The sequence below is a fragment of the Mobula hypostoma genome, chromosome 5 (genome assembly GCF_963921235.1).
Source record: "Mobula hypostoma chromosome 5, sMobHyp1.1, whole genome shotgun sequence".
NCBI classification, from domain to species: domain Eukaryota; kingdom Metazoa; phylum Chordata; class Chondrichthyes; order Myliobatiformes; family Myliobatidae; genus Mobula; species Mobula hypostoma.
The window spans coordinates 160856383-160880049 of record NC_086101.1 but is presented as its reverse complement, the minus strand read 5'-3'; the positions used below and the strand labels follow the sequence as shown (position 1 = coordinate 160880049).

The window sequence follows — 23667 nt, the reverse complement described above, 5'->3', positions numbered from 1 at the left end:
TTACTATAATTGCACATTTGAACGAGGACATAACCTAAAAGATTTTTACTCCTCATGTAGTCGAGGCATGTAAATAATAAAGTTAATTCAATTCAATCCAATCCAATTCTGTCTGTATGCAGGTAGGAGTACTGCCAGTGATCTGACTTGCCAAAATGTTGTCTTGGGAAGGAATGACAGGCATTCTTTATCATAGTGCAGCAGTGGTCTAGTGTGTCTGGTGCAACAGGTTACGTGCTGGTGATAATTGGGTCGGGTTTGCTTCAAACAGGCCTGGTTAAAGTTGCTGACTACAATTTGACAGCACCATCCAGTTTCGCGAGTGCTTTCTTATAACCTTAACCCTAATGACACAAAGGTTGGGGGTGTTGTGGATAGTGTGGAGGGCTGTGAGAGGTTACAGCGGGGCATTGATAGGATGCAAGACTGGGCTGAGAAGTGGCAGGTGGAGTTCAAGCCAGATAAGTGTGAGGTGGTTCATTTTGGTAGGTCAAATATGATGGCAGAATATAGCATTAATGGTAAGACTCTTGGCGGTGTGAAGGATCAGAGGGATCTTGGGGTCCGAGGTCATAGGACACTCAAAGCTGCCACACAGGTTGACTCTGTGGTTAAGAAGATATACAGTGCATTGGCCTTCATCAATCGTGGGATTGAGTTTAAGAGCCGAGAGGTAATGTTGCAGCTATATAGGACCCTGGTCAGACCCCACTTGGAGTACTGTGCTCAGTTCTGGTCGCCTCACTACAGGAAGGACATGGAAACCATAGAAAGGATGCAGAGGAGATTTACAAGGATGTTGCCTGGAATGGGGAGCATGCCTTATGAGAATAGGTTGAATGAACTCAGCCTATTCTCCTTGGAGCAACGGAGGATGAGAGGTGACCTGATAGAGGTGTACAAGATGATGAGAGGCATTGATAGTCAGAGGCTTTTTCCCAGGGCTGAAATGGCTAGCACAAGAGGGCATAGTTTAAAGGTGCTTGGAAGTAGGTACAGAAGAGATGTCAAGGATAAGTTTTTTACGCAGAGAATAGTGAGCGCCTGAAATGGGCTGCTGGCGGCAGTGGTGGAAGCGGAAACAATAGGGTCTTTTAAGAAACTCCTGGATAGGTACATGGAGCTTAGAGAAATAGAGGGCTATGGCTATGCCTGGATAATTTCTAAGGTAAGGACATGTTCGGTGCAGCTTTGTGGCCCGAAGGGCCTGTATTGTGCTGTAGGTTTTCGATGTTTCTATAATTGGCCACTGGCGATATGTAAACTGCTGTCAGGGTCATGGATGAGAACTCTCGAGGCAAATAGAATAGTCCATATTTAATCATCAGGTGTTCTAAGTCAGGAGAACAAGAAGTCGACATAATCCCATCATCCGTGCACTAACGAGAATTGAGTAAAGAGCATACATCACCACCTCTTTTCTTATCAAGAATTGATCCATTCTGAAAATCGTAAAAACTTCTGGTCGGATAGCTGTGTCCAGTGTGTTTGCTGTTAACCAAGTCTCAATGCAACGAACAATTGGGATCTGCCTCATCTCCCTCTGATACAGCAGCCTTGCCTTGAGATCGTCAGTCTTATTCTCAAGTGACGTACATTTGCCAACAAGATGCTCGGAAGAGGAGGCCTCACCCCACTACGCTTCAGCCTGGTTTGAATCCTGCCTCTCCTGCTGCATTTTCTGCTTTGGCCTTGGTGTTGACCCTTAAAGATGCCGTGCTTAACTGCTCTGCATTTACCCATCGAATGTGAGATCTGAAGATCATTGATGTAATTTTGCAGTCTGTTGTTAAGAGAAAATTTACATGCTTCGGATTGCAGGGAAAGTTGTTCAAAAGGAGTATATTTAGGAGGAAAACTGGTACCAATTCCTGCAGCCCGCAGAGAGTTGCCAGCTGACTCCAGGGCCATCTTTTATACATTCCCAGGAGATAAATGGGAGATGCTGTATTTGCTAAGACAAACCAGGGTAGCACTTGTAAAATAAATGGTAGCGTCCTGAGAAGTGTTGCAGAACAGACTTAAGGGTTCAGATACGCAAGTCCTTGAAAGTGGTTCAGAATATTGAATACAGGAGTTGAGAGGTGATGTTCCAGATGGACAAGAATTTGGTACGGCCACATTTGGACTACTGTGCCCAAATCTGGCCACCCTACTATTAGAGGAATGTCATTAAACTAAAGAGGGTGCAAAAAATTCACCAAGATGTTATTTGTTTTAGTAGAAATAGGTTATAAGGAGAGGCTGGGTTGACTAGGACTTTATTACCCGGAGGCTGAGGAGTAATCCTTTAGAAGTTTATAAAATCATGAGTAGCATAGATAGTGTAAATAGCCAAAGTGTTAACTTGGGTAAGAGAGTCCAAAGCTAGAGGACATAGGGTTAACGTGAGAAGGGAAAGATTTGAAAGGGAACAAGGGGCAGCATTTTCACAAGGAGAGTGGTTGATATATAGTTAGCATGGCTGAGTAGGGCCAAAGGGCCTAGATACATACTGTATGGCTGTGTGACTTCTGTTTCTTAACATTGTATTGATCATATTAATTCAGAGAAATAAATTTTGGTTTCTCCTACTTTGCAGGGAACATTAAGTCATTGCGCACTATTATTAATCCTGAGATCTCTAAGTAAGTACGAATTCATGCAATACTGAAGACCACAGAACAGTTAAACTAAATGTCTTTAAAATTAACAATATATCTTCCCGAGAAAAAAAATCTCAGCGTACATCTTTAGCATTTTGTTAGTAGATACTCTCTTAAACAATGAAATGAATTGCATAAAAACATGATAATGCAGATACATATGTGTGCAGCAAAATTTACTGTTTTCACCATGTAAAAACAGCTGCTTTATCCTCTGCCAGGCTGTTGGTTTAGTTCCAAGCCCCCTTACTTTCTCTCCTATCGTAAGTGAAACTGATAAAATATATTCTGCTGCTGCTGTTGAATCTCAGTAAATCTGTTGATATCATTAGCTTGCATCCAGTTTTGTTCAAAACTTACAGTGACTAGTTTGCAGATTTTTCTACCATTGAAATTTACAGAAAAATTAAATAGAATTTTGGCTATACTGACAAAGATAGTTTGGTAAGGGCACATATTATGATACATAATAATGAGTTTTGAAAAAGTGTGTAACTTTGTCCTTATTGATAAACATTAACAGAATAAGGAATATTGGGATCATGGCACATATCGATGCAGGAAAAACAACAACCACAGAGAGGATACTTTATTATGCAGGATACACCAGGACACTTGGAGGTGAGGATATGCTCCATTGATGAAGACGTGTCACACTGTTTCCATTGGTAACCTAATCTAATATTGAGAAGTACATTGCAGATAAGTTGTGCAATGTTTCCTATGTATCCAAAGCATTTGAATCTGAAAATTTATGTTTTTCCTGAATATTTCTGTGCGCATGATTTAGTTGATAGATGGGATGCAATTGATATTTATTGTTTCTATTTATTGCTTTGGATACCTTTTTTGTTCTCTAAATAAAAATCATTTTTAAAAAATTGATAGTCAGAATTTTCAGGTCACGAATAAAGGAGAGAGTGGTGGCTTCTGGGAAAACCAAATAATACAGTTTAAGAATTTCAACATGCTATTTAAAGGGGTGAAAGAAGAAAATTTGGTAAATGCTTTCAGAGAAGGATGGAATAGATACTTGTCTGGGGAAGGTTTGCAGGGCTGGCGAGAAAGAGGAAGGAGACAATTTGGGAAGCTCTTTAAAAGAGGTGGGACATTAGCAATGAGCTTAACGACTTTCTCCATAGTTTTAAGGTTCTGATGGATTATTGACAGGTTAGGTTGAGGAAAGCTTGCTAAATGGAATACTGTAGTTGGCTCTTGCTAAAAGTAATGCTAATGCTAATATTAGTTGCAACAACTAATTGCCTGTGCTAAATTATCCTATCGAATATGCACAATATATTTTTAATGCTGATTATTTTGATAATTGCTAATTATTTTGGTTATCTTTTAGCACAATTTTTTTAATAACGGTATTTCTGTTTGTTATAATGTTGGTTCCATTTTATGTGGACTTAGCTCCCTATCTTTCATTGTTGCCATCCTTCCTAATTCAACTATCAAAAATGTGAAGAACAGTAGTTATGATGTATTTATTAGTCTGATGTATATTTCCCCTGTCCTCTGTTGCCCTGATGTAATGTTTTGCATCTTTTGTGCTCATGAAGATCTGATGAACTTGGCAGTGCAAATACTGGAAAATATCATCATTATTATTGTGTCGTGTCGTATGACGTAAGTGATCATAGTCTCATGGCCATGATTGTTCTTGGCAAATTTTTCTACAGAGGTGGTTTGACGTTGCCTCCTTTTGGGCAGTGACTGGAAAATGTACTGTCTCAGCTTTTCACCTCTGAATGCATTTGATAATAATATATCATTAGGGACCTCACACAAATGATCAAATGCTTACATGAACTAAGCAGATCGTGAAATTCTCTGATCTCGTACTCTGCCTGTGCTAAAATTGCTGATCCTGACAGAGATAGCATTAAATGTGCTGTAATTAGATTTGAATCTCATTTGGAGAACAGAAAATAAGTATATATTTTTGTCCACACTGCAGCTTGGTAATATTTCTTGACCTCTTCTCTTCCATTAATTTTGGAGTAGTTAACATTTGCCCAAATAATTTTTGCCACATTACAGGTTCTTTTATTTTTTTTACCAGATGTTGATGATGGGGACACAGTTACTGATTACATGACACAGGAGCGTGAGCGTGGGATTACCATTCAATCAGCTGCAGTCACCTTTGACTGGAAAACCCATCGAATCAATTTGATAGATACACCAGGTAAGCAAAGCATCCGGAAAAACTCAACATCATTTGACTGAATCATTAACTCCATTTAAAAGGAATATTTATTTAAGTAAATGGGCATTACTTTTCAAAAGCCTTGCTATATTGTTATTAAGAATTTTTTCAAGTGGCTAGCTGTATCGGATTAGTGCTTTGGGAATAAGTTTGTGTCCAAATATTATCGACCTGATTCATGCAGAAATTTTATTGAAGCATTCAGATTCATGAAATCCCATCTTTTCCCATTTAGAAACATAGCAATAAGCAGAAAAGAGTCCTGTAATCAATCTTAAGACCATATGATATATGAGCAGAATTAGGCTATTTGGCCCATCGAGTCTGCTCTGCCATTTCATCATGGCTGATCCATTTTCCCTCTCGGCCCCAATCTCCTGCCTTCTCCCCATATCCCTTCACGCCCTGACCAATCAAGAATCTATTAACCTGTGCCTTAAATACTGTATATCCAAGGACTTGGCCTCCACAATCATGATGTGGACTTGTGCAAAATGCATTTCTAATTCTTTTGTTCTTTTGTTTAAAATAAAATTAAATTTTAGCCACAAACAATTTATTTTATTGCTTCTGCTGAATCTTAAATTATCCACAAATATACTGTAGATCTGTATTCTCAATGGACAGAACTTTATGAGCGGTCTGCTAATCTTCAGTTGGAGTACATGGTTGTTTATGCCATTTCATTTTGGTTCTAACTAGATTGATAGAAACAATAAAACTGCTGGCGTCAAGATTTGCATTCTTCTACTTAATTCACTTTGGATAAGAAGATGTCTGTAACCTGTTTTTATTTTGAGAAGAGAAAAGAGGTCAGTTAATTCTAGACATTTATGCAGTCTTGAAGACAAAGACATTTCTAACATAGATATGCAGCTTTGTATAAGAGATTTAAATAGGCATTACTCTCAAGAAAAAGACTATATTTTGGAAAAGAGAGTAGTAACGTTTTTTTCGAGGCAGTGACATTGTTAACGTGAGATTTCATTTTGATGTGTCTCTAAAGGATACTTTAACGGTAACCATAGTTTAAAAACAACCTCATTGTGAACACTTAATATTTTTTTCATTACAGGTAATTTCAGTATAAGATTCACGGTTACATAAAATGCTAGAAACTACAAATGTTAGAAATGAACATAAAGTGCAGAGCAAAAGACAAGCTACTGGAGGAACCCAATAAGGAAGGTAGCAACTATAGAGGGAAATGGTAGTTATTGTTTTGGATTGAGACCGCTTATCTGGACTGAAAAAGTAGAAGGTAGGTGTCCAGTATAAAGAAGTGAAGGGAAAGGTTTGGGCAAGAGCTGTCAAGTGCGGTTGAGGGTGTTGTGTTTAGTTTGGAGGGTTGTCGGAGGTTACAGCGGGACATTGCTAGGATGCAGAACTGGGCTGAGAAGTAGCAGATGGACTTCAACCCAGATAAGTGTGAAGTGGTTCATTTTGGTAGGTCCAATTTGAAGACAGAATATAATATAAATGGTAAGACTCTTGGCAGTGTGGAGGATCCGAGAGATCTTGGGGTCCGTGTCGATAGGACACTCAAAGTTGCTGCACAGGTTGACAGTGTTATGAAGAGGGCATTTGGTGTGTTGGCATTCATCAGCCGTGGGATTGAGTTCAAGAGCCGTGAGGTAATGTTACAGCTATACAAGACCTTAGTTAGACCCCACTTGGAGTGCTGTGTTCAGTTCTGGTCACCTCACTACAGGAAGGATGTGGATACTATAGAGACAGTGCAGAGGAGATTTACAAGGATGTTGCCTGGATTGCAGGTCGTACCTTATGAGAATTAGTTGGGTGTACTTGACCTTTTATCCTTTGAGCGACGGAGGATGGGAGGTGACCTGACAAAGGTGTATAAGATGATGAGGGGCATTGATCATGTGGTTAGCCAGAGGCTTTTTCCCGGGCTGAAATAGCTAACACAAGGGGGCATAGTTTTAAGGTGCTTGGAAATGGGTACCATAAGACAAAGGAGCAGAATTAGGCCATCTGGCCCATCGAATCTGCTCTGCCATTCAATCATGGCTGATCCTTTTTTTATCTCCTCCTTAACCCGAGTTCACGGCCTTCTCCCCATAACCTTTGATACCATGTCCAATCAAGAACCTATCAATCTCTGCCTTAAATACACCCGAAAATCTGGCCTCCACAGGTGGCAACAAATTCCACAAATTCTCCACCCTTTGTCTAAAGAAATTCCTCCGCATCTCTGTTTTGAAAGGGTGCCCCTGTATCCTGAGGCTGTGCCCTCTTGTCCTAGACTCTCCCACCATGCGAAACCTCCTTTCCACATCTACTCCGTCTAGGCCCTTCAACATTCGAAAAGTTTCAATGAGATCCCACCCCGCCATCCTTCTGAATTCCAGCGAGTACAGACCCAGAGCCATCAAACGTTCCTCGTATGACAATCCTTTCATTCCTGGAATCATCCTTCTGAACCTCCTCTGGACCCTCTCCAATGCCAACATCTTGTCTAAGATGAGGGGCCCAAAACTATTTACAATACTCAAGGTGAGGCCTCACCAGTGCCCTATAAAGCCTCAGCATCACATCCTTGCTCTTGTATTCTAGACCCCTTGAAATGAATGCTAACATGGCATTTGCCGTCATTACGACCAACTCAACCTGCAAGTTAACCTTCAGGGTGTTTTGTACAAGGGCTCCCAAGTCCCTCTGCATCTCAGATTCCTGGATTTTCTCCCTGTTTAGAAAATCGTCCACACATTTATTTCTACTACCAAACTGCATGACCGTGCATTTTCCAACATTGTATTTCATTTGCCACTTTCTTGTCTAATCTAAGTCCTTCTGCATCCTATCTGTTTCTTCAACACTACCTGCCCCTCCACCAATCTTCATATCATCTGCAAACTTGGCAACAAAGCCATCTATTCCATATCTTAAATTATTTATATACAACATAAAAAGAAGCGGTCCCAACACCGACCCCTGAGGAACACCACTAGTCACTGGCAGCCAACCAGAAAAGGATCCTTTTATTCCCACTCGCTGCCTTCTACCAATCAGCCAATGCTCTAACCATGTTAGTAACTTTCCTGTAATACCATCGGCTCTTAACTTGGTAAGCAGCCTCATGTGTGGCTGGCACCTTGTCAAAGGCCTTCTGAAAGTCCAAATATACAACATCTACTGCATCCCTTTATCTATCCTACTTATAATCTCCTCAAAGAATCCCAACAGGTTTGTCAGGCAGGATTTTCCCTGAAGGAAACCATGCTGACTTTGTGCTATCTTGTCCTGTGCTACCAAGTACTACATCACCTCATCCTTAACAATTGACTCTAACATCTTCCCAACCACTGAGGTCAGGCTAACTGGTCTATAATTTCCTTTCTGCTGCCTTCCTCCCTTCTTAAAGAGCGGAGTGACTTTTGCAATCTTCCAGTCCTCTGGCACCATGCCAGAGTCCAGTGATTTTTGAAAGATCATTTCTAATGCCACACACAATCTCTTTCCGCTACCTCTTTCAGAACTCTAGGGTGCAGTACCTCTGGTCCGGGTGACTTATGTACCTTGAGGTCTTTCAGCTTTTTGAGCACCTTCTCTCTTGTAACAGTAACTGCACCCACTTCTTACCCTTCACACACTGCAACATCAGGCATACTGCTAGTGTCTTCCACTGTGAAGACTAATGCAAAATACTCATTTAGTTCATCAGCCATCTCCTTGTCTCCCGTTATTATTTCTCCTGCATTTTCTAGCGGTCCTATATCCACTCTCATTTCTCTTATTTTTAACATCATCATCATCATCATCATCAGGTGCCTTGCCCAGTTTGAGCTTTGACTGCCATGGCCCACACACTCCTGTTTCGGGTCAAGTGGATCAATTAATTGATCAATTTCCAGTTCTCTGGCTGCTGTCTCCATCAGCATTTGTCTTTGCCTTCCTCTTGCTTTCTTCCCTTCAGTCTTTCCCATAATTACCATACATTCTAACTCCTCTTTCCTAATCACAGGTCCATTGAAGTTACGTTGCCTTTTCATGATCTGATACATTACTTCTCCTTTTGTGCTTGCTCTGTTCATGACATCCTCGTTAGGTATTTGTTTCATCCATGATATTCTTTGCATCCTCCTCAAAAACCACATCTCTGCTGCTTCAATTCGTTTCCTCGTGTTACTAGATATTGTCCAGCATTCTGAGCCATATAACATAACTGGATAAACATACTTGAAAAAAACTTTCACTATCCACTTTGATATTATTTGCTAGCTTGCTTTCATATTTCATCTTTTCCTTTCTAATTTTTTTTTTTAGTTGCTGTCTGTAGGTTTTTAAAAACTTCCCAATCCTCTATCTTCCCACTAATTTTTGCTTTGTTGTATGCCCTTTCTTTTGCTTTTACAATTGCTTCGACTTCCCTTGTCAACCACAGTTGGGCTATTTTACCATTTGAGTATTTCTTCATTTTTGGAATACACACCTCCTGCACCTTCCTCATTTTTCCCAGAAACACACACCATTGCTGCTCTGCTGACATCCCTGCCAGCAGCTCCATCCAATTTACTTTGGCCAACTCTTCTCTCATACCACTGTAATTTCCCTTACTCTGCTGAAATACGGCTACATCAGACTTTATTTTCTCCCTATCAGATTTCAAGTTGAACACAATGATACTGTGATCACTGGTTTCTAAGGGTTCTTTTACCTTAAGCTCCCTAATTGCCTCTGGTTCATTACGTAACACCAAATCCTGTATAGCTGATCCCCTAGTAGGCTCAATGACAAACTGCTCTAAAAAGCTGTCTCTTAAGCACTCAACAAACTCACTCTCTTGAGATTCATTACAACCTGATTTTCCCAATTGATCTGCATGTTAAAATCTCCTATGATTACCATAACATTGATCTTTTGACTCGCCTTTTCTATTTCCTGTTGTAATCTGTGATCCACCTCCTGTCCACTGTTGGGTGGCCTGTATATAACTGCCAACAACGTCCTTTTACCCTTGCAGTTTCTTAACTCAACCCACAAGGATTCAACATCCTCTGATCCCTTGTCACATCTTTCTACTAATTTGATGTCATTCTTTACCAGTAGAGCCACACCCTCCCCCCCCCCCCGCCTACCTTCATATCTCTCTGATCTAACGTGTAACCTTGGACGTTCAGCTCCCAGCTACAACCACGATTCAGTGATGGCCACAACATCATACCTGGCAATCTGTAATAGTGCAACAAGGTCATCCACCTTATTTCTCATACTAAGCGTATTTAGATACAACACCTTGATTCTGGGATACATCCTACGGACGCACTGGGACGCATCATCAGTGATGTAACCTGGGGTCGTCGGGTGTTTCAAGTCTTTCAACATCATGCACCCTCTCCCAGGCGACCCAGCCGGGGTTGATCAGACCCCAGCTTGTGTCCCAGCAACATGGGCCCACGGATCACCCCTCCTGATCCACAGCCATCTGGAGGGTCTCTCAGCGGCCTCTGTGATGGTCCTGATAGCTTTCCTCTTGCCAGACCCAGTGATGCCAAGTAGGGTGTAGACTCTGCAGAGTGAGCGGCCGGCAAAACCCCTGCACCCTACTTCAAGGGGCTCACAGTGAGCCTTTCAGCCTTGCCGCCAGCAGTGCTCCACCAGCTCCTGGTACCTGACCCACTTCCGCTCATTCGCCTCCTCAACGCAGTCCTCCCAAGGAACTGTCAACTCAATGAGGACAATCTGCTTCGAGGACACTGAAGAAAGGACCACATCCAGCCTCAGTGAAGTTGTTGCTATTTGGTCGGGAAACCTCAGCTGCCTCCCCAGGTCAGCGTGAAGCAGCCAGTCTGCTGCGGTGCTAAGCAGGCCCGATGATGATGCTGGTCTGGGCTGACGTAGGGGCTGTGCTCCGGCTCTGACAAAGGAGATGTTCTTCCTCTGACCACTCTGTTTGCTGGTGGTCACGGCCATCGCAATGCTCTCTGCCACTGCCTCCAGCACCTGGTCATGATGCCACCGGTAGCGACCTTCCCCCAAGGCTTTAGGGCAGCTGCTAAGGATGTGCTCCAGTGATCCTCTTCCTGGACAAAGAGGACATGCTGGTGTATCGCTCTTGCCCCAGACATGGCGGTTTGCAGGGCTTGGTAAGACATCATAGACAGCCTGGATCCCTAAATTTAATGTGCTGGGGTTCTGCCTGCCAGATGTCAGACCAGGAGATTTCCCGCTCCAGCGCACCTTCCCACCTTGTCTGTGCTCCCTGCTGCCGCATGCCCACCATCCCACTATCCCTCTCCTTTTCAACGCCAGCCTGCACTTCCTCCAGGACTAGCTGGCGTCTGTCCTTGCCTTTGGCCTTGTCATAGCGAGGTTGTGAAACGGAGCCCAGCCCTGCTCGCCCAGTTGACACTGTCCCCACCAGAGCCCTGTATCTCAGCAGGGACTCTGCTACCACCAGCCCTTCCTGTGCCTTCCACTTCCTACCTGTCCGTACCTGGATGCCTGCTGCTGCCACTTTAGGGTCCTTGGAATCCCTGTACTGCAGCACCTCTCTTGTGCGGGAAACCCCGAGCTCCTCGTCCAGGCTGCTGAAGGGAAGTCGCAGCTTATTGCACCTTCCGTACAGTGCTGCGCCGCTCAGACTACGAGGTAGGCCCAGCCACCTCCGAAGGTAGTTACTGACCTTTCTCTCCAGCAATTCCACAGTTGTCACAGGCACCTCGTATATCAGTAGCGGCGATAGGATTCAGGGGAAGGACGCCATGCTGGTAAATCCAGGCCTTGAACCTTCCAGGTAGGCCTGACTTGTCTACCATGGTGAGCCAGCTCTCAAGTTCCTTGGAAGTTGATCGGACAGCAGCTGCATCTCTGAGGCTACAGTCGAAGACCTTCCCCAAGCTCTTCACTGGCTTCTCGGTGATAGATGGAATTGTAGTGCCATCCAAGGTAAAATGAAACTTGTCCACCACTTTGCCCTTCTTCAACATCATGGACCTGGATTTAGCTGGTTTGAAGCACATCCTTGCCCATGCGATGAGCTTTTCCAGGCCCTTGAGGATCCACCTGCTGCCAGGAACTGATGTTGTCGTGACAATGAGGTCATCCGTAAAGGCTCTGATCGGGGCTGCTGAACACCAGACTTGGTCAGCGGGTCTCTATACTCTGCCTCAGCTTCCTTGACTATCACATTTATGGCAAAGGCAAAGAGAATAATGGAGATTGTACACCCAGTTATAATCCCCTTCTCCAGCCTATGCCAGCCTGATGTCATAGCTCCAGAAGTGACTCTCAGTCTGAAGTTCCCATAGTAGTTCAGGTGAGGTCCTTGACCTTTCTGGGAACATGGTGTTGGTCCAGTGTAATCTCCACCAGTTTGTGGGGTATTGACCCATACGCACTGGCGAGATCTAGCCAAGGCACGACCAGGTCTCCCTTCCCCATGTGCGCCCCCTGACCAGCTGGGTGACTACACCAGTGTGTTCCAGGCACCCAGGCACTCTGGGAATTCCACCCTTCTGCACCGAAGTGCCGTTGTAAGCATTCTTGAGGAGAAAGTCCGTCATCTGGCGGGACAGGACACTAAAGAAGATTTTTCCTTCCACACTAAGCAGCGACATGGATCTGAACTGTGCCAGGTTCGATTAATTTTCCTCCTTGGGGATCCAGACCCCCTCTGCGTACCTCCACTGGTCTGCCACTGTCCCCCTGCGCCAGATCACTGGCAGGATCTTCCAAAGAATCTTGAGAAGCTCCGGGCAGTGCTTGTACACCTTGTAGGGTACTCTGCTGGGTCCTGGTGCAGAACTGGCTCTGGCTGAAGACACAACCTCCTGGACTTCCTTCCAGCTGGGCTCCCTCACATCGAACTCCACTGTGGGGAATGGTTGGCTTGTAAGGGCTCTGTGGAGACCCAGCTCTTGCTCCCTTGCAGGGTCGCTCAAGATGTTATGAAAGAAATGGTCTACCTCTTCTTTAGAGCACACAAGGCAGTTCGTTTCCTGGCTCTTTCTCTCCCTCGCCTCCTGTGCCATTCTGCTCTGCGCAGGGTCATTAGCTTCTTCCTGCAGATGTTCTGGAGCTGAACCGGGGGGGGGGGCAGGGTTTCTCCTCCTCCATTGTTACCGTGAACTGCCATGCCAGGGACCGGAGCTCTTGGCACAGTTGGTAGATCTGGGCTGCCCTGCGGTTCATCATGTATTGGGATCTAGTGGTCTTTCCCTCCTCTATTCCAGACCTCTCTGTGGCAAAGCTGACAATGATGGTGGTCATTGTCTGAAACCATCTGTCAACATCTCCCTTGGCTGTCAGCTCTATGATCCTTGCTACATCCCCATCGAACTGACTGGAGCCACTCTTTCTTGTTGCTGGCTGGGGGCCACTTGATCCAGCACTGTTGAACTTTTTGGTTGAGACAGAAGCTTCTGGCGCTCGGAGGTTCTGGGCTCTGTGGGGTGACTCCAGGCCGGGCTCCTCCTGCGTCTCACCACGCGTAAATCTTGTGCTCTGCGCTGCATTCTCCTGCTCCAAGCACTTCATTCTGGCCTGATGGATCTTTAGGCCGTGCTCATTCTTACAAACCTTGCCGCAAATGCATCTCTCTCAATAGTAACATATTTGCTGTCCTTTCTGACTCTGCATCCCTAATGATTTGATACTCAGCCTGTTGGCTGCAGCTAAGTCCCATCACCTGCCTGCCATTCCTGACAATCTGACTGCACCCTATCTTTACCTTTTCACCGTCCGTCCTATCCTGAGTCCCTTCACTCCAACTCCAACCCCCTGCTAAGTTAGTTTAAACCCTCCTCAACAGCTCTGACAAACCTGCCCGCAAGAATATTGGTCCCCCTCAGGTTCAGGTGCAACCTGTCACTTTTGAACAGGTCATACCTCCCCCAGAAGAGATCCCAATAATGGAAATAGACTGATAGAGCAGTCTCTCAACCACACATCAACCACACATTTATCTGCCAAATCATCCTGTTCCTACCCTCACTGGCGCATTGGACAGGCAACAATCCAGAAATTACTACCCAGGAGGGCCTGCTTCTCAGCCTTCTACCTAGCTCTCTAATTTTCTCTTTTCAGGACCTCTGTTGCTTTTCCTTCCTATGTCATTGGTGCCAATATGTACCGAGACATCTGGCTGCTCCCCTTCCTTCTCCAAAATGTTGTGGACACGATCTGTGACGTTCCTGACCCTGGCACCTGGGGGGCAGCATACCACCCAGGTGTCCTGTTCATGTCCACAGAATCTCCTGTCTGTTCTCCTCACTATTGAGTCCCCTATCACTACCACTCTCTTCTGCACCACGGACCCACGGTCCGTCCCTGTAACCTGGTCGCCGTGACATTCTTCCGGGAGGTCAGCCCCACAAAAGTATCCAAAGTGGTATACTTGTTTTTGAGGTACTGAGGAGATATCAGGGGTAAGTTTTTCACACAGAGAGAGGTGGATGCATGGAATGCACTGCCGGTGGTGGTAGTGGAGGCAGGTACAATAGGGTCTTTTAAGAGCCTCAGATAGGTACATGGAGCTTAGAAAAATAGAGGGCTGTGCACTAGGGAATTTCTAGGCAGTCCCTAGAATAGGTTACATGGTTGACACAACATTGTGGGCCGAAGGGCCAGTAATGTGCTGTAGATTTCTATGTTCTATGATAGGTGGATCCAGAGTGGCAGATGAGTCAGGTGGGAGAGGGAGAGGGAGAGGCTTGGAGATGACAACAGGTTGCAGATTATGGAATCTGGCAAGAAAGCAAAATAATATGCTGGTGCAAAACTGGTATGGTGAAAGGCAAGGATATAGGGAACTATCACTGTTATCCCAAGCATAGGCAGGATGAGGGGTGTCTGTCTCCTGAATTCAGATGATTCTTAACAACGTTGAAACATATATAGTTATGACAGGTATTTTCCTTTTGTAAATCCTTTCAATAAGCTATTTTCTTCAGCAAACTGTGCTCAGTAGTTAAAATCAATTTTAATGAATACTGGACCTTTTACTTTGTCAGGTCATGTGGATTTTACAATTGAAGTTGAGCGTTCTTTACGTGTTCTTGATGGAGCAGTAGCAGTATTTGATGCTTCAGCTGGTGTAGAGGTGAGTTACTCTTCCATGAGAAGCAAATATCAGAGCTTGATTAGATTTACACACAAGTGCAGCGCCGATTGGTGCACCACATAATAACTTAAATTCACCACATTTTAGGCCATTATCCTTTTGCAGGTTCTGTGTTCTTCATAATGCTCACTCTCCTATCTCGCAGTGTATCCTTGCCAAATCTGAGTATATGCTCTGTCAGTCTATTTCCATTATTAAAATGAATTACTAATTTGTTCTCCCAATATTGCCAGTAAGTTTCCCAGTCAAGATATGGCCTGCTTATTGTTACTATTTTCATATCCCCTTAACCCATCTTCTATTCAAATAGAATGCCAAGACCACTAGGTGAACTACAAGCCTTTCCATCAATATCTTTAAAACTTACTGTTATTTATCTTCTTCTGTTCTGATGTTACTTTCTGATCTTTTGAGCCAAACTCATTGCTCTAATTTTGGTACGTAAAGAGCTTACATGTGTCCTATGTCAATTTTCTCCCATTACCAAATATCAAATATACAATATTTTAATTTCACCTCTGGTCATGTTGCTGTGTTATGCCCATTAGATCAAAAGTTTATATGGCCAATGAAATTATCCTGTGGAAGATCACTTTTTCATTTGCTAGGATTAGTTATTGAAATGGAAAACAAAAAAAAAGTATTATTGGATTTTAAAGTTTGTGTGTTTTATTATTTAATAATGAAAATAGTAAAACTGAATGATATCTTCACCACAATGTAACATCTTTGTCGCCGTTGGTGACTGCTCTATGTTTTGTATTTATAAAGTGCTTAAAATGAAATGAAGTGAGAAGTAGTATTTACTCAGTTGCAGCCAAGTGGACTGTTTCTTTACCATGTAACAGAAAAATGGATACCAAACATTAAACATATTGGAGCCCAGGTGGCTTATTTACTAGATGGATTGAAGCATGAACTCTTGTTCTTTTCTTTCACATTGAGGTGGTGTTTATGTTTCAGGCACAAACCCTGACAGTATGGCGACAGGCAGACAAACATCATGTTCCTCGTATATGTTTCTTAAACAAGATGGATAAACCCAGAGCCAGGTAACATTTCATCGTCAGAGTTGATGTATAATCATGGCACATGGCGCAGTGATCCAGGTTCAGATATATTTATCACTTGTACATCAAAACATACAGTGGTGTGTTGTTTGTGTCGACAACCAGCACACCCAACGACGTGCTGGGGGCAGGTCACAAATGTCGCCTCACATTCCGGCACCAACTTAGCATGCCCATGGTGCTCGGCAGAACAATGCAGAACACAACAAGCAGCAAATCAATAACATCAAAAAACAAGCTTTTTTCCTCTTTCCCCCCCACACTCCAACACTAGGATGGGCCTCTAAGCTCCCCAGCTTCGGCCACCAGGCTACGAATTCTGAATTTCAATCGACTTTCAGACTTTGATCTTCGGTGTCGTTTGATCCATGAGTCTGCCAACTCCTCAAAGAGCAAACTTATCAATCAATCCCCCACTTCTTATCTGTAACCCCGCAAATTATACTATTTCATGGGCGTAGAACCTTCTGTTTATTTTCACAATGGACTTGATTTTCAGGAGGGGCTGGTAAATAAGAGTACTTTCTTAGGAGTCAGAAGGCACTGCTGCTGCTGGAAGCTGAAGTGAAAGGTAAACTGCTGAAAGAACCCAGTGGGTTAGGCAGCATCTCTGGAGGCAAAAGCCTGGTCGATGTTATGGGTTGAGACTTTTCCTATTTTGGCTTTCAGCTTGACTTCTAACACTTTAAGACTGCTGTAGGATAATAAAACTGCTTACAATTGTTGCAGCAATTTGTGAATGGAGTCTTTTGGAGACTGTATCTGTCTGATAAAAATGGTATTCATTCATCACAAACAGGCCTACTCCAGTTTTCCATCTCCTCATAATTTATAGTACCGTGATATTTTATGTTTTCAAAACAGAAAAAACAATAAACAACCAACTACATTTTCAATGGCTATAATATAATTTTGAATGCAGACAGTTAATCTTTGCAGAATTACGTATTTACAATGACAGCACATCCCATCTGGTAGAATCCCTTAGAATATTCAAACACTAGTCTGAGAGCTTCTGAGCACAAATTCCAGACACCAAAAATATTCTTTTATTCGCATTGAAGAATGCCTCCCTGAATATACGAAGCCTGACAAAGGAACTATGTCATGAATTTCACATTAAGTTGCAAAGATAAGCCTTTAACAAGGGCTTCTCTGATCTCATCATGAAGGTTTCAGTGAGCACCAAGTAACAAGAACATAGAAAAGTACAGCACAATACAGGCTTTCAGCCCCCAATATTATGCCAATCTTTTAACCTGCTCCAAGATTAATCTAACCCTTCCCTCCCACATAGCCCCCTATTTTTCTTTCATCCATGTGCCCATCTAAGAGTCTTAAATGTCCCTAATGTTTTTGCGTCTAGTACCACTCCTAGCGGTACGTTCTACACACCCACCACTTGCTGTGTTTAAAAAAAAACATCTACCTCTGGGAATCCCTGCTATATTCTTTGCTCCCATCACCTTATTATGCCCACTTGTACTGGCCATTTCTACCCTGAGAAAAAAGTGCAGTCTGTTGATTCTATCTCTGCCTCATAGCGTCTTATACACCTCTGACAAGCTGCCTCTCATCCTCCTTTGCTCCAAAAATAAAAACCCGTGATCGTTCAACCTATAAGACATGTTTTCTAATCCAGGCAGCATCCTGGCAAATCTCCTGTTCACCCTCTCTAATGCTTCCACATCCTTCCTAGAATAAGGCGACTAGAACTGAACACAATACTCCAAATGTGGTCTAACCAGAATTTTATAGGGACAATTAAGACTCTTGATGGACATTACCTCGCACTTTTGACCTCAGTCCCCTGACTAATGAAGGCCAACACAACATGTGCCTTCTTAGTCATCCTATCAACTTGTGCAGCAACTCAGAGAGATCTATGGATATGGACTCATGATTCCTCTGTTCCTCCACACTGCCAAGAATTCTGCCTTTGAATTCCATCTTCTAAACTGTATCACTTCACACTTTTCCAGATTGAGCTCAACCTGCCATTTCTTAGCCCATTTCTGCATCCTATCAATGTCCCGTTGTAAACCACAGCAAATGTTCGCAGCACCACCAACTTCTGTGTCATCTGAAAAATGTACTAATCCATCCCTCCACTTCCTCATCCAAATCAGTTATATAAAAAATAATTGCAAAGAGCAGGGGTCCCAGTGGACTAACACTGGTCACTGATGTACAGGCAGAATACACTCCATTTAATACTACTCTCTGTCCTCTGTGGGCATGCCATTTCCAAATCTATACAGCCAAGTTTTCCTAGATCCCATGCCTCCTGACCTTCTTAATGAACCTTCCATGGGGATCCTTGTCAAATGTCTTATTAAAATCCAAATATTCGACACCCACTGCTCTACCTTCATCAATTTGTTTTGTCACTTTCTTGAAGAATTCAATCAGGCTAATGAGGCACGACCTACCTCTCACAAAAATCCTTAGTCAGACTATGCTTCTCTAAATTCACATAAATCCTGTCTCTAAGAATACTCTCCAATTGTTTGCCCACCACCGATGTAAGACTCACTGGACTAAAATCCCCACAATTTTCCTTGTTAACTTTCTTCAACAGAGGAAGAAAATTTGCCAATCTCCAATCTTCTGGTACTACTCCTGTGGCCAGTGAGGATGTAAAGATCATTGCCAGGGACACAGCAGTCTTTCCTCTTGCTTCCCATGGTAACCTTGAGTATATCCTGCCCAACCCTGGGGACTTAACTATCCTATTGTTTTCCAAAAGTTCCAGCACATCCTTAACATTGATAGATATCAGACTGTTTTACGCTGCCCTCATATTCGTCAAGGTTCTTCTCACTAGTGAATACTGCTGCTCTAGTTGCTACAAATGAAAAAGTCGGATAAACTGAAAAAATTCCCAAACCTTTCTAAAATTTACCTGCATCTTCCTTAACTACTTCCCCTATCATCGGGGAGGAGGTACAGCAGCCTGAAGACCCACACTCAATGATTCAGCAACAGCTTCATCCCATCTGCCATCAGAGTTCTGAACTGTCCATGAGCACTAACTTACTGTTCCTCTTTGTATTATTTATTTTTTATTGTAACTTGTAATAGCTTTGAATGTCTTGCGCTGTACTGCTACGATAAAACAACATGACATAGGTCAGTGATAATAAAGCAACACACACAAAATGCTGGTGGAACGCAGCAGGCCAGACAGCATCCATAGGAAGAAGCACAGTCGACGTTTCGGGCCGAGACCCTTCGTCAGGACTAACTGAAAGAAGAGATAGTAAGAGATTTGAAAGTGGGAGGGGGAGGGGAAGATCCAAAATGATAGGAGAAGACAGGAGGGGGGTGGGGGATAGAGCTAAGAGCTGGAAAGTTGATTGGCAAAAGGGATACAAGGCTGGAGAAGGGAGAGGATCATGGGACGGGAGGCCTAGGGAGAAAGAAAAGGGGAGGGGAGCATCAGAGGAAGATGGAGAGCAGGCAAAGAGTTATTGTGAGAGGGACAGAGAGAGAAAAAAGAGAGAGGAAAAAAAGGAAAATAAATAAGGAATGGGGTAAGAATGGAAGGAGGGGCATTAACGGAAGTTAGAGAAGTCAATGTTCATGCCATCAGGGTGGAGGCTACCCAGACGGAATATAAGGTGTTGTTCCCCCAACCTGAGTGTGGCTTCATCTTGACAGTAGAGGAGGCCGTGGATAGTCATATCAGAATGGGAATGGGACGTGGAATTAAAATGTGTGGCCACTGGGAGATCCTGCTTTCTCTGGCGGACAGAGCGTAGGTGTTCAGCAAAATGGTCTCCCAGTCTGTGTCGGGTCTCACCAATATATAGATGGCCGCACCACCCCCCACCTCCTGATTTTCACAATGGAGTGCTGCATCTTGTGTTTTGAAGTTAGTAATTAAATTATGAAAGCAAACTAGTAATTATTTAATTTGGATTGTTAGCTTATTTCTTAAGCACTTGCACTTGAAATGTTAGCTTTTCTCTCACCACATGGGGAGAATACAAATACTGCTTTCAGCATCATTGACTTCTGTTTTAAGAAGAAAAACCTTCCATTTTGATCTTATTATTAGTAAATGCCTTTGGTCTGGGTAATATTCCAAAGAATATTTAGGGAGTCCTAACTGAACATCTTGTGATTTATTGGTTTGATGTGGTTCTGATAGAAGAGGTAATTATAACAGTTCTTTTAACTTGCAGTTTTTCCTACTCCATTGAAAGCATTAAAGAGAAGCTGAAAGTTAAACCTCTTTTGCTACAGGTAAGCTTTAACTTGGACATACGTTGGAGTTTCACATATTCACAGGTTCACCAGCTTTGTGGAGGAAGGTGGATGGTTATGCTGTGAATGATTGGTTCTGATGCAACTTGGTGTGCAGTCACCAGGGGGCTCACTTGAGAAGCTGAGGTGCTCCACTGCCTTTCTCAGAGTTAATCAGTCTATAAATATAACTGCAGTTTAGTTGAAAAGGAAATGCTAAATTCTGGAGTAATCCGTGGCTAACCTCCTTTAGTTGATGCTCCAGCAGCAATATTTTAAAATTCTATAATGGATTCCAGAATATGATTTTTTTTTAACAGTTTTATTTGAAAAGATGACATCTTCAAAGTTCAACGTAAATTTTACATGTTTGTCACCGTATAAAACCCTGAGATCCATTTTCTTGTGGCATTATCAATAAATCCATAGAATAATAACCATAACAGAATCAATGAAAGACTGCCCAACAAGGGCATTCAACCAGAATGCAGAAGACAACAAACTATGCAAATATAAAAGGAAGAAATAATAATAATAATAAATAAATAAACTAATTAAATATTGAGAATATGAGATGACGAAATCCATTGTTGTGGGAACATTTCAATGATTGGGGAAGTGAAGTCGAGTAAAGTTATTCCCTTTGGTTCAAGAGCCTGCTGGTTGAGGGGAAGTAACTTCCTGAACCTGGTGTTGTGAGTCCTTCTTCATTTTAATAGAAATATAAAATACAACTCTTTGAACTGTAAATACTTTTTGACCCTATTTGTTTGCTTTCGTTCTTATTTCTGCATTTTCCCATGAGTTGTGTTCCAAAATGTTCAGTGAATCCAGTGGAGCTGTGCAATAATAGTAAAGCTAATGAATGGTGCGTAGGGATTTAATTCTAATATGTTGTTTTTCTAAGATTCAATAACCTCTGCTGTGACTTAGGCTCTTATGTGCTCCCTTCATTTTTACACATAAAACTATGCAAATTCTTGATATTATCACTGGGTTAAACTTAGGGATGAATCAAAAGGAACATTATCCCTCTTAACATCATTAGTGAAGTAACTGATAATTTTCTGGAGAGAATGTTAGATTACTAGAGTAGTACCAAGAAATTGGATGAGTAAAGGATAATGTTTAATTTTTCTCCTTTTAATTTGTACTTTGAAAATCTGATGGGTTTTCTTCTGCTTCTGCAATTTTTTTTAATTGCCCTTTACAGTCAGTTCTATATATCATATGCATACCAAGCAATATATATCTTATATGGTTTCTACTTAATACTCATTCAAGTACTTCCTTTAATGTTGATTTGCTGACAATTAGTTCTAAACATTACAGAGATTCTGATTTGTCACTAATTATCCAGATACATTTTGTGATGCCTTCATGTAATATTATTTTGTCTCTAATTCCAGCTGCCCATTGGAACTGGAAAGACATTTAAGGGGGTAGTTGATGTAGTCACAAGTGAAAAGGTTCTTTGGTGCCCAGACTCCATTGACGATGATGATGGCACCGTCTTCAGCCGAGATCCTTTGACTCCAACGGATGGCCATGAACTATTAAAGGAAGCTAGAGATGCAAGATATAGCCTCATTGAACAAGTAAAAGTTTTAAAGTAAATATTTAAAGCACTTAATAACCTACATTATATGTGATTAACTCTATGAGTGCGATTAACATTGTTTAACTTTAATTTCTGAGGTTATGCTAAGTCATTAGTGTATGTTGGCTTTATAGATCTTTCAAGACTTGGACTTCACTAACAAAGCTAGTATTTATTGCCCATCCCCAACTGCCCTTCAGAAGGTGATGTTGAACCACCTTCTTGAAGCTGCTATTGTCCGTCTGGTGAAGTTACTGCTATAATACCAGTGGGTAGCAAGTTCCAAAATTTATACCGAGTCAGCATGGTGTGACTTGAAGGTGTTAGTGTTTCTGTGCTCTTGTCTTTGATGGCAGAAGTCGGGTGTTTGAGAGTTGCTATTAGAATAGCCCAAGAATGAGTGTTGTTGATTTTGTCAAGAGAATATATTGCAGCTTTGTTGTTTATATGTTTATAGTGGTGTCTAAGATGTCAGTCAAGTGGGCTGCTTTGTCCTGAATGATGATTACTACTGATTGTGTAAATGTACTGAATCAGAGATTTATTAAATCACAAAGATTGAGAATTGTTTAATCTAAGGTAATGTATCTTAATTTGAGGTTGAAAATATGTGACTTGTAAAATGCTTATGGTGGGTATGATCACTAGGGAGTGGATGGGTGTTGAACATTTGACAAACCATGACAAAACTGGAGCCACTATTATAAAGTAACTGCACAGACTTGCAGCTAAGGGAAGAAAGTCAGATAATACAAAGGCATTTATTTTGAAGAATACATAGCATTAATTCTTGTAACGTGCAATACAGCTGCATAGCATAACCACAGTGTATGTACAGCTTAGTACAACCATGCCCAATGGTAACCATCAGAATGAGGTCCACGTCAGGTACACTTCATCCTCTTTTTTTTCTCTGGAAAAGGTTCTTTAAACTAACTCCATTCTTGAGCTGCAGAGGAAGTGGAAAGAGTGTTGGGTGTTTGCACCAGGAACAACGACAGTGAGGTTACCCGTGACTAAATTCTTTCCATTGATTGACAGTGAGTGATGTGACCAGTGTGCCAGCTTTTCTTTATCTGTAAACTCCACTAGTTCTTGCTGTTCTAGCCTAGCTCATAACGGTATTCCCAGAACTTCAGCTAATCCGACCTGATGGTGAAAGGAACAAAGGATAAGTCAGACCAGCTGCAAAACACCCTGGGCTCGCTTTTGTCGTTCTTGATTTTATAATTTCCACTGTACTCTTGGGCATAAAAGTAAACTTAAAAGCTTGTCACTCTGACAATTTATCTTTTCTACACCCTAAGAAAAATTTTATATTTGTTTCCATAATATTAATAACTAAGGCACAGAAAAATGGTTATTTTGTTATAATATGATAAACATCTTTGTTGCTTCTTGGAGGGTAACCAGATAGATTTCACTTGTTTCAATAAGATTGTTTTTATTTTTACTTTGAAGATAGAAAATTAGTTGTATATAATGATGTTCGTTAACTCAACATATTAGTGATGATACTTATTTCTCTTGTGATGATACTTATTTCTATACAGGTAGCAGATTTGGATGATGAATTTGCTGAATTGGTTTTGGAAACTCTAAGTGAGAACATGGATGCTGTTTCAGCTGAAAATGTGAGTTTCTTTAACCTTCTTGTGGATTATTTCAGCATTACCCTTCACTTAGATTGCTGCATTGCCTAGAAAGGAAATTTCATTGGTTTGGATTTGTGAGGCTGTAGGAAAATTTTTCTGTCCCTTTGGTGTTTTATTCTGTCAACAACCTATGCTTCTGTCCTGCCA

General features: G+C 42.2%; 1 protein-coding gene across 4 annotated transcripts in view; it reads left to right on the top strand.

The window, feature by feature from the left end:
• The window catches only part of gfm2 (GTP dependent ribosome recycling factor mitochondrial 2), a 60760-nt gene that overhangs the window by 4778 nt on the left and 32315 nt on the right, over positions 1-23667 (top strand). For all 4 annotated transcript variants that reach the window (XM_063049249.1, XM_063049248.1, XM_063049251.1 and 1 more), the window contains exons 4-11: positions 2582-2627; positions 3169-3266; positions 4714-4839; positions 14835-14923; positions 15908-15996; positions 20205-20265; positions 21675-21863; positions 23419-23499. In XM_063049249.1, coding sequence (XP_062905319.1) covers positions 2582-2627; positions 3169-3266; positions 4714-4839; positions 14835-14923; positions 15908-15996; positions 20205-20265; positions 21675-21863; positions 23419-23499 — 779 coding nt within the window. The remainder of the gene's footprint in view (positions 1-2581; positions 2628-3168; positions 3267-4713; positions 4840-14834; positions 14924-15907; positions 15997-20204; positions 20266-21674; positions 21864-23418; positions 23500-23667) is intronic.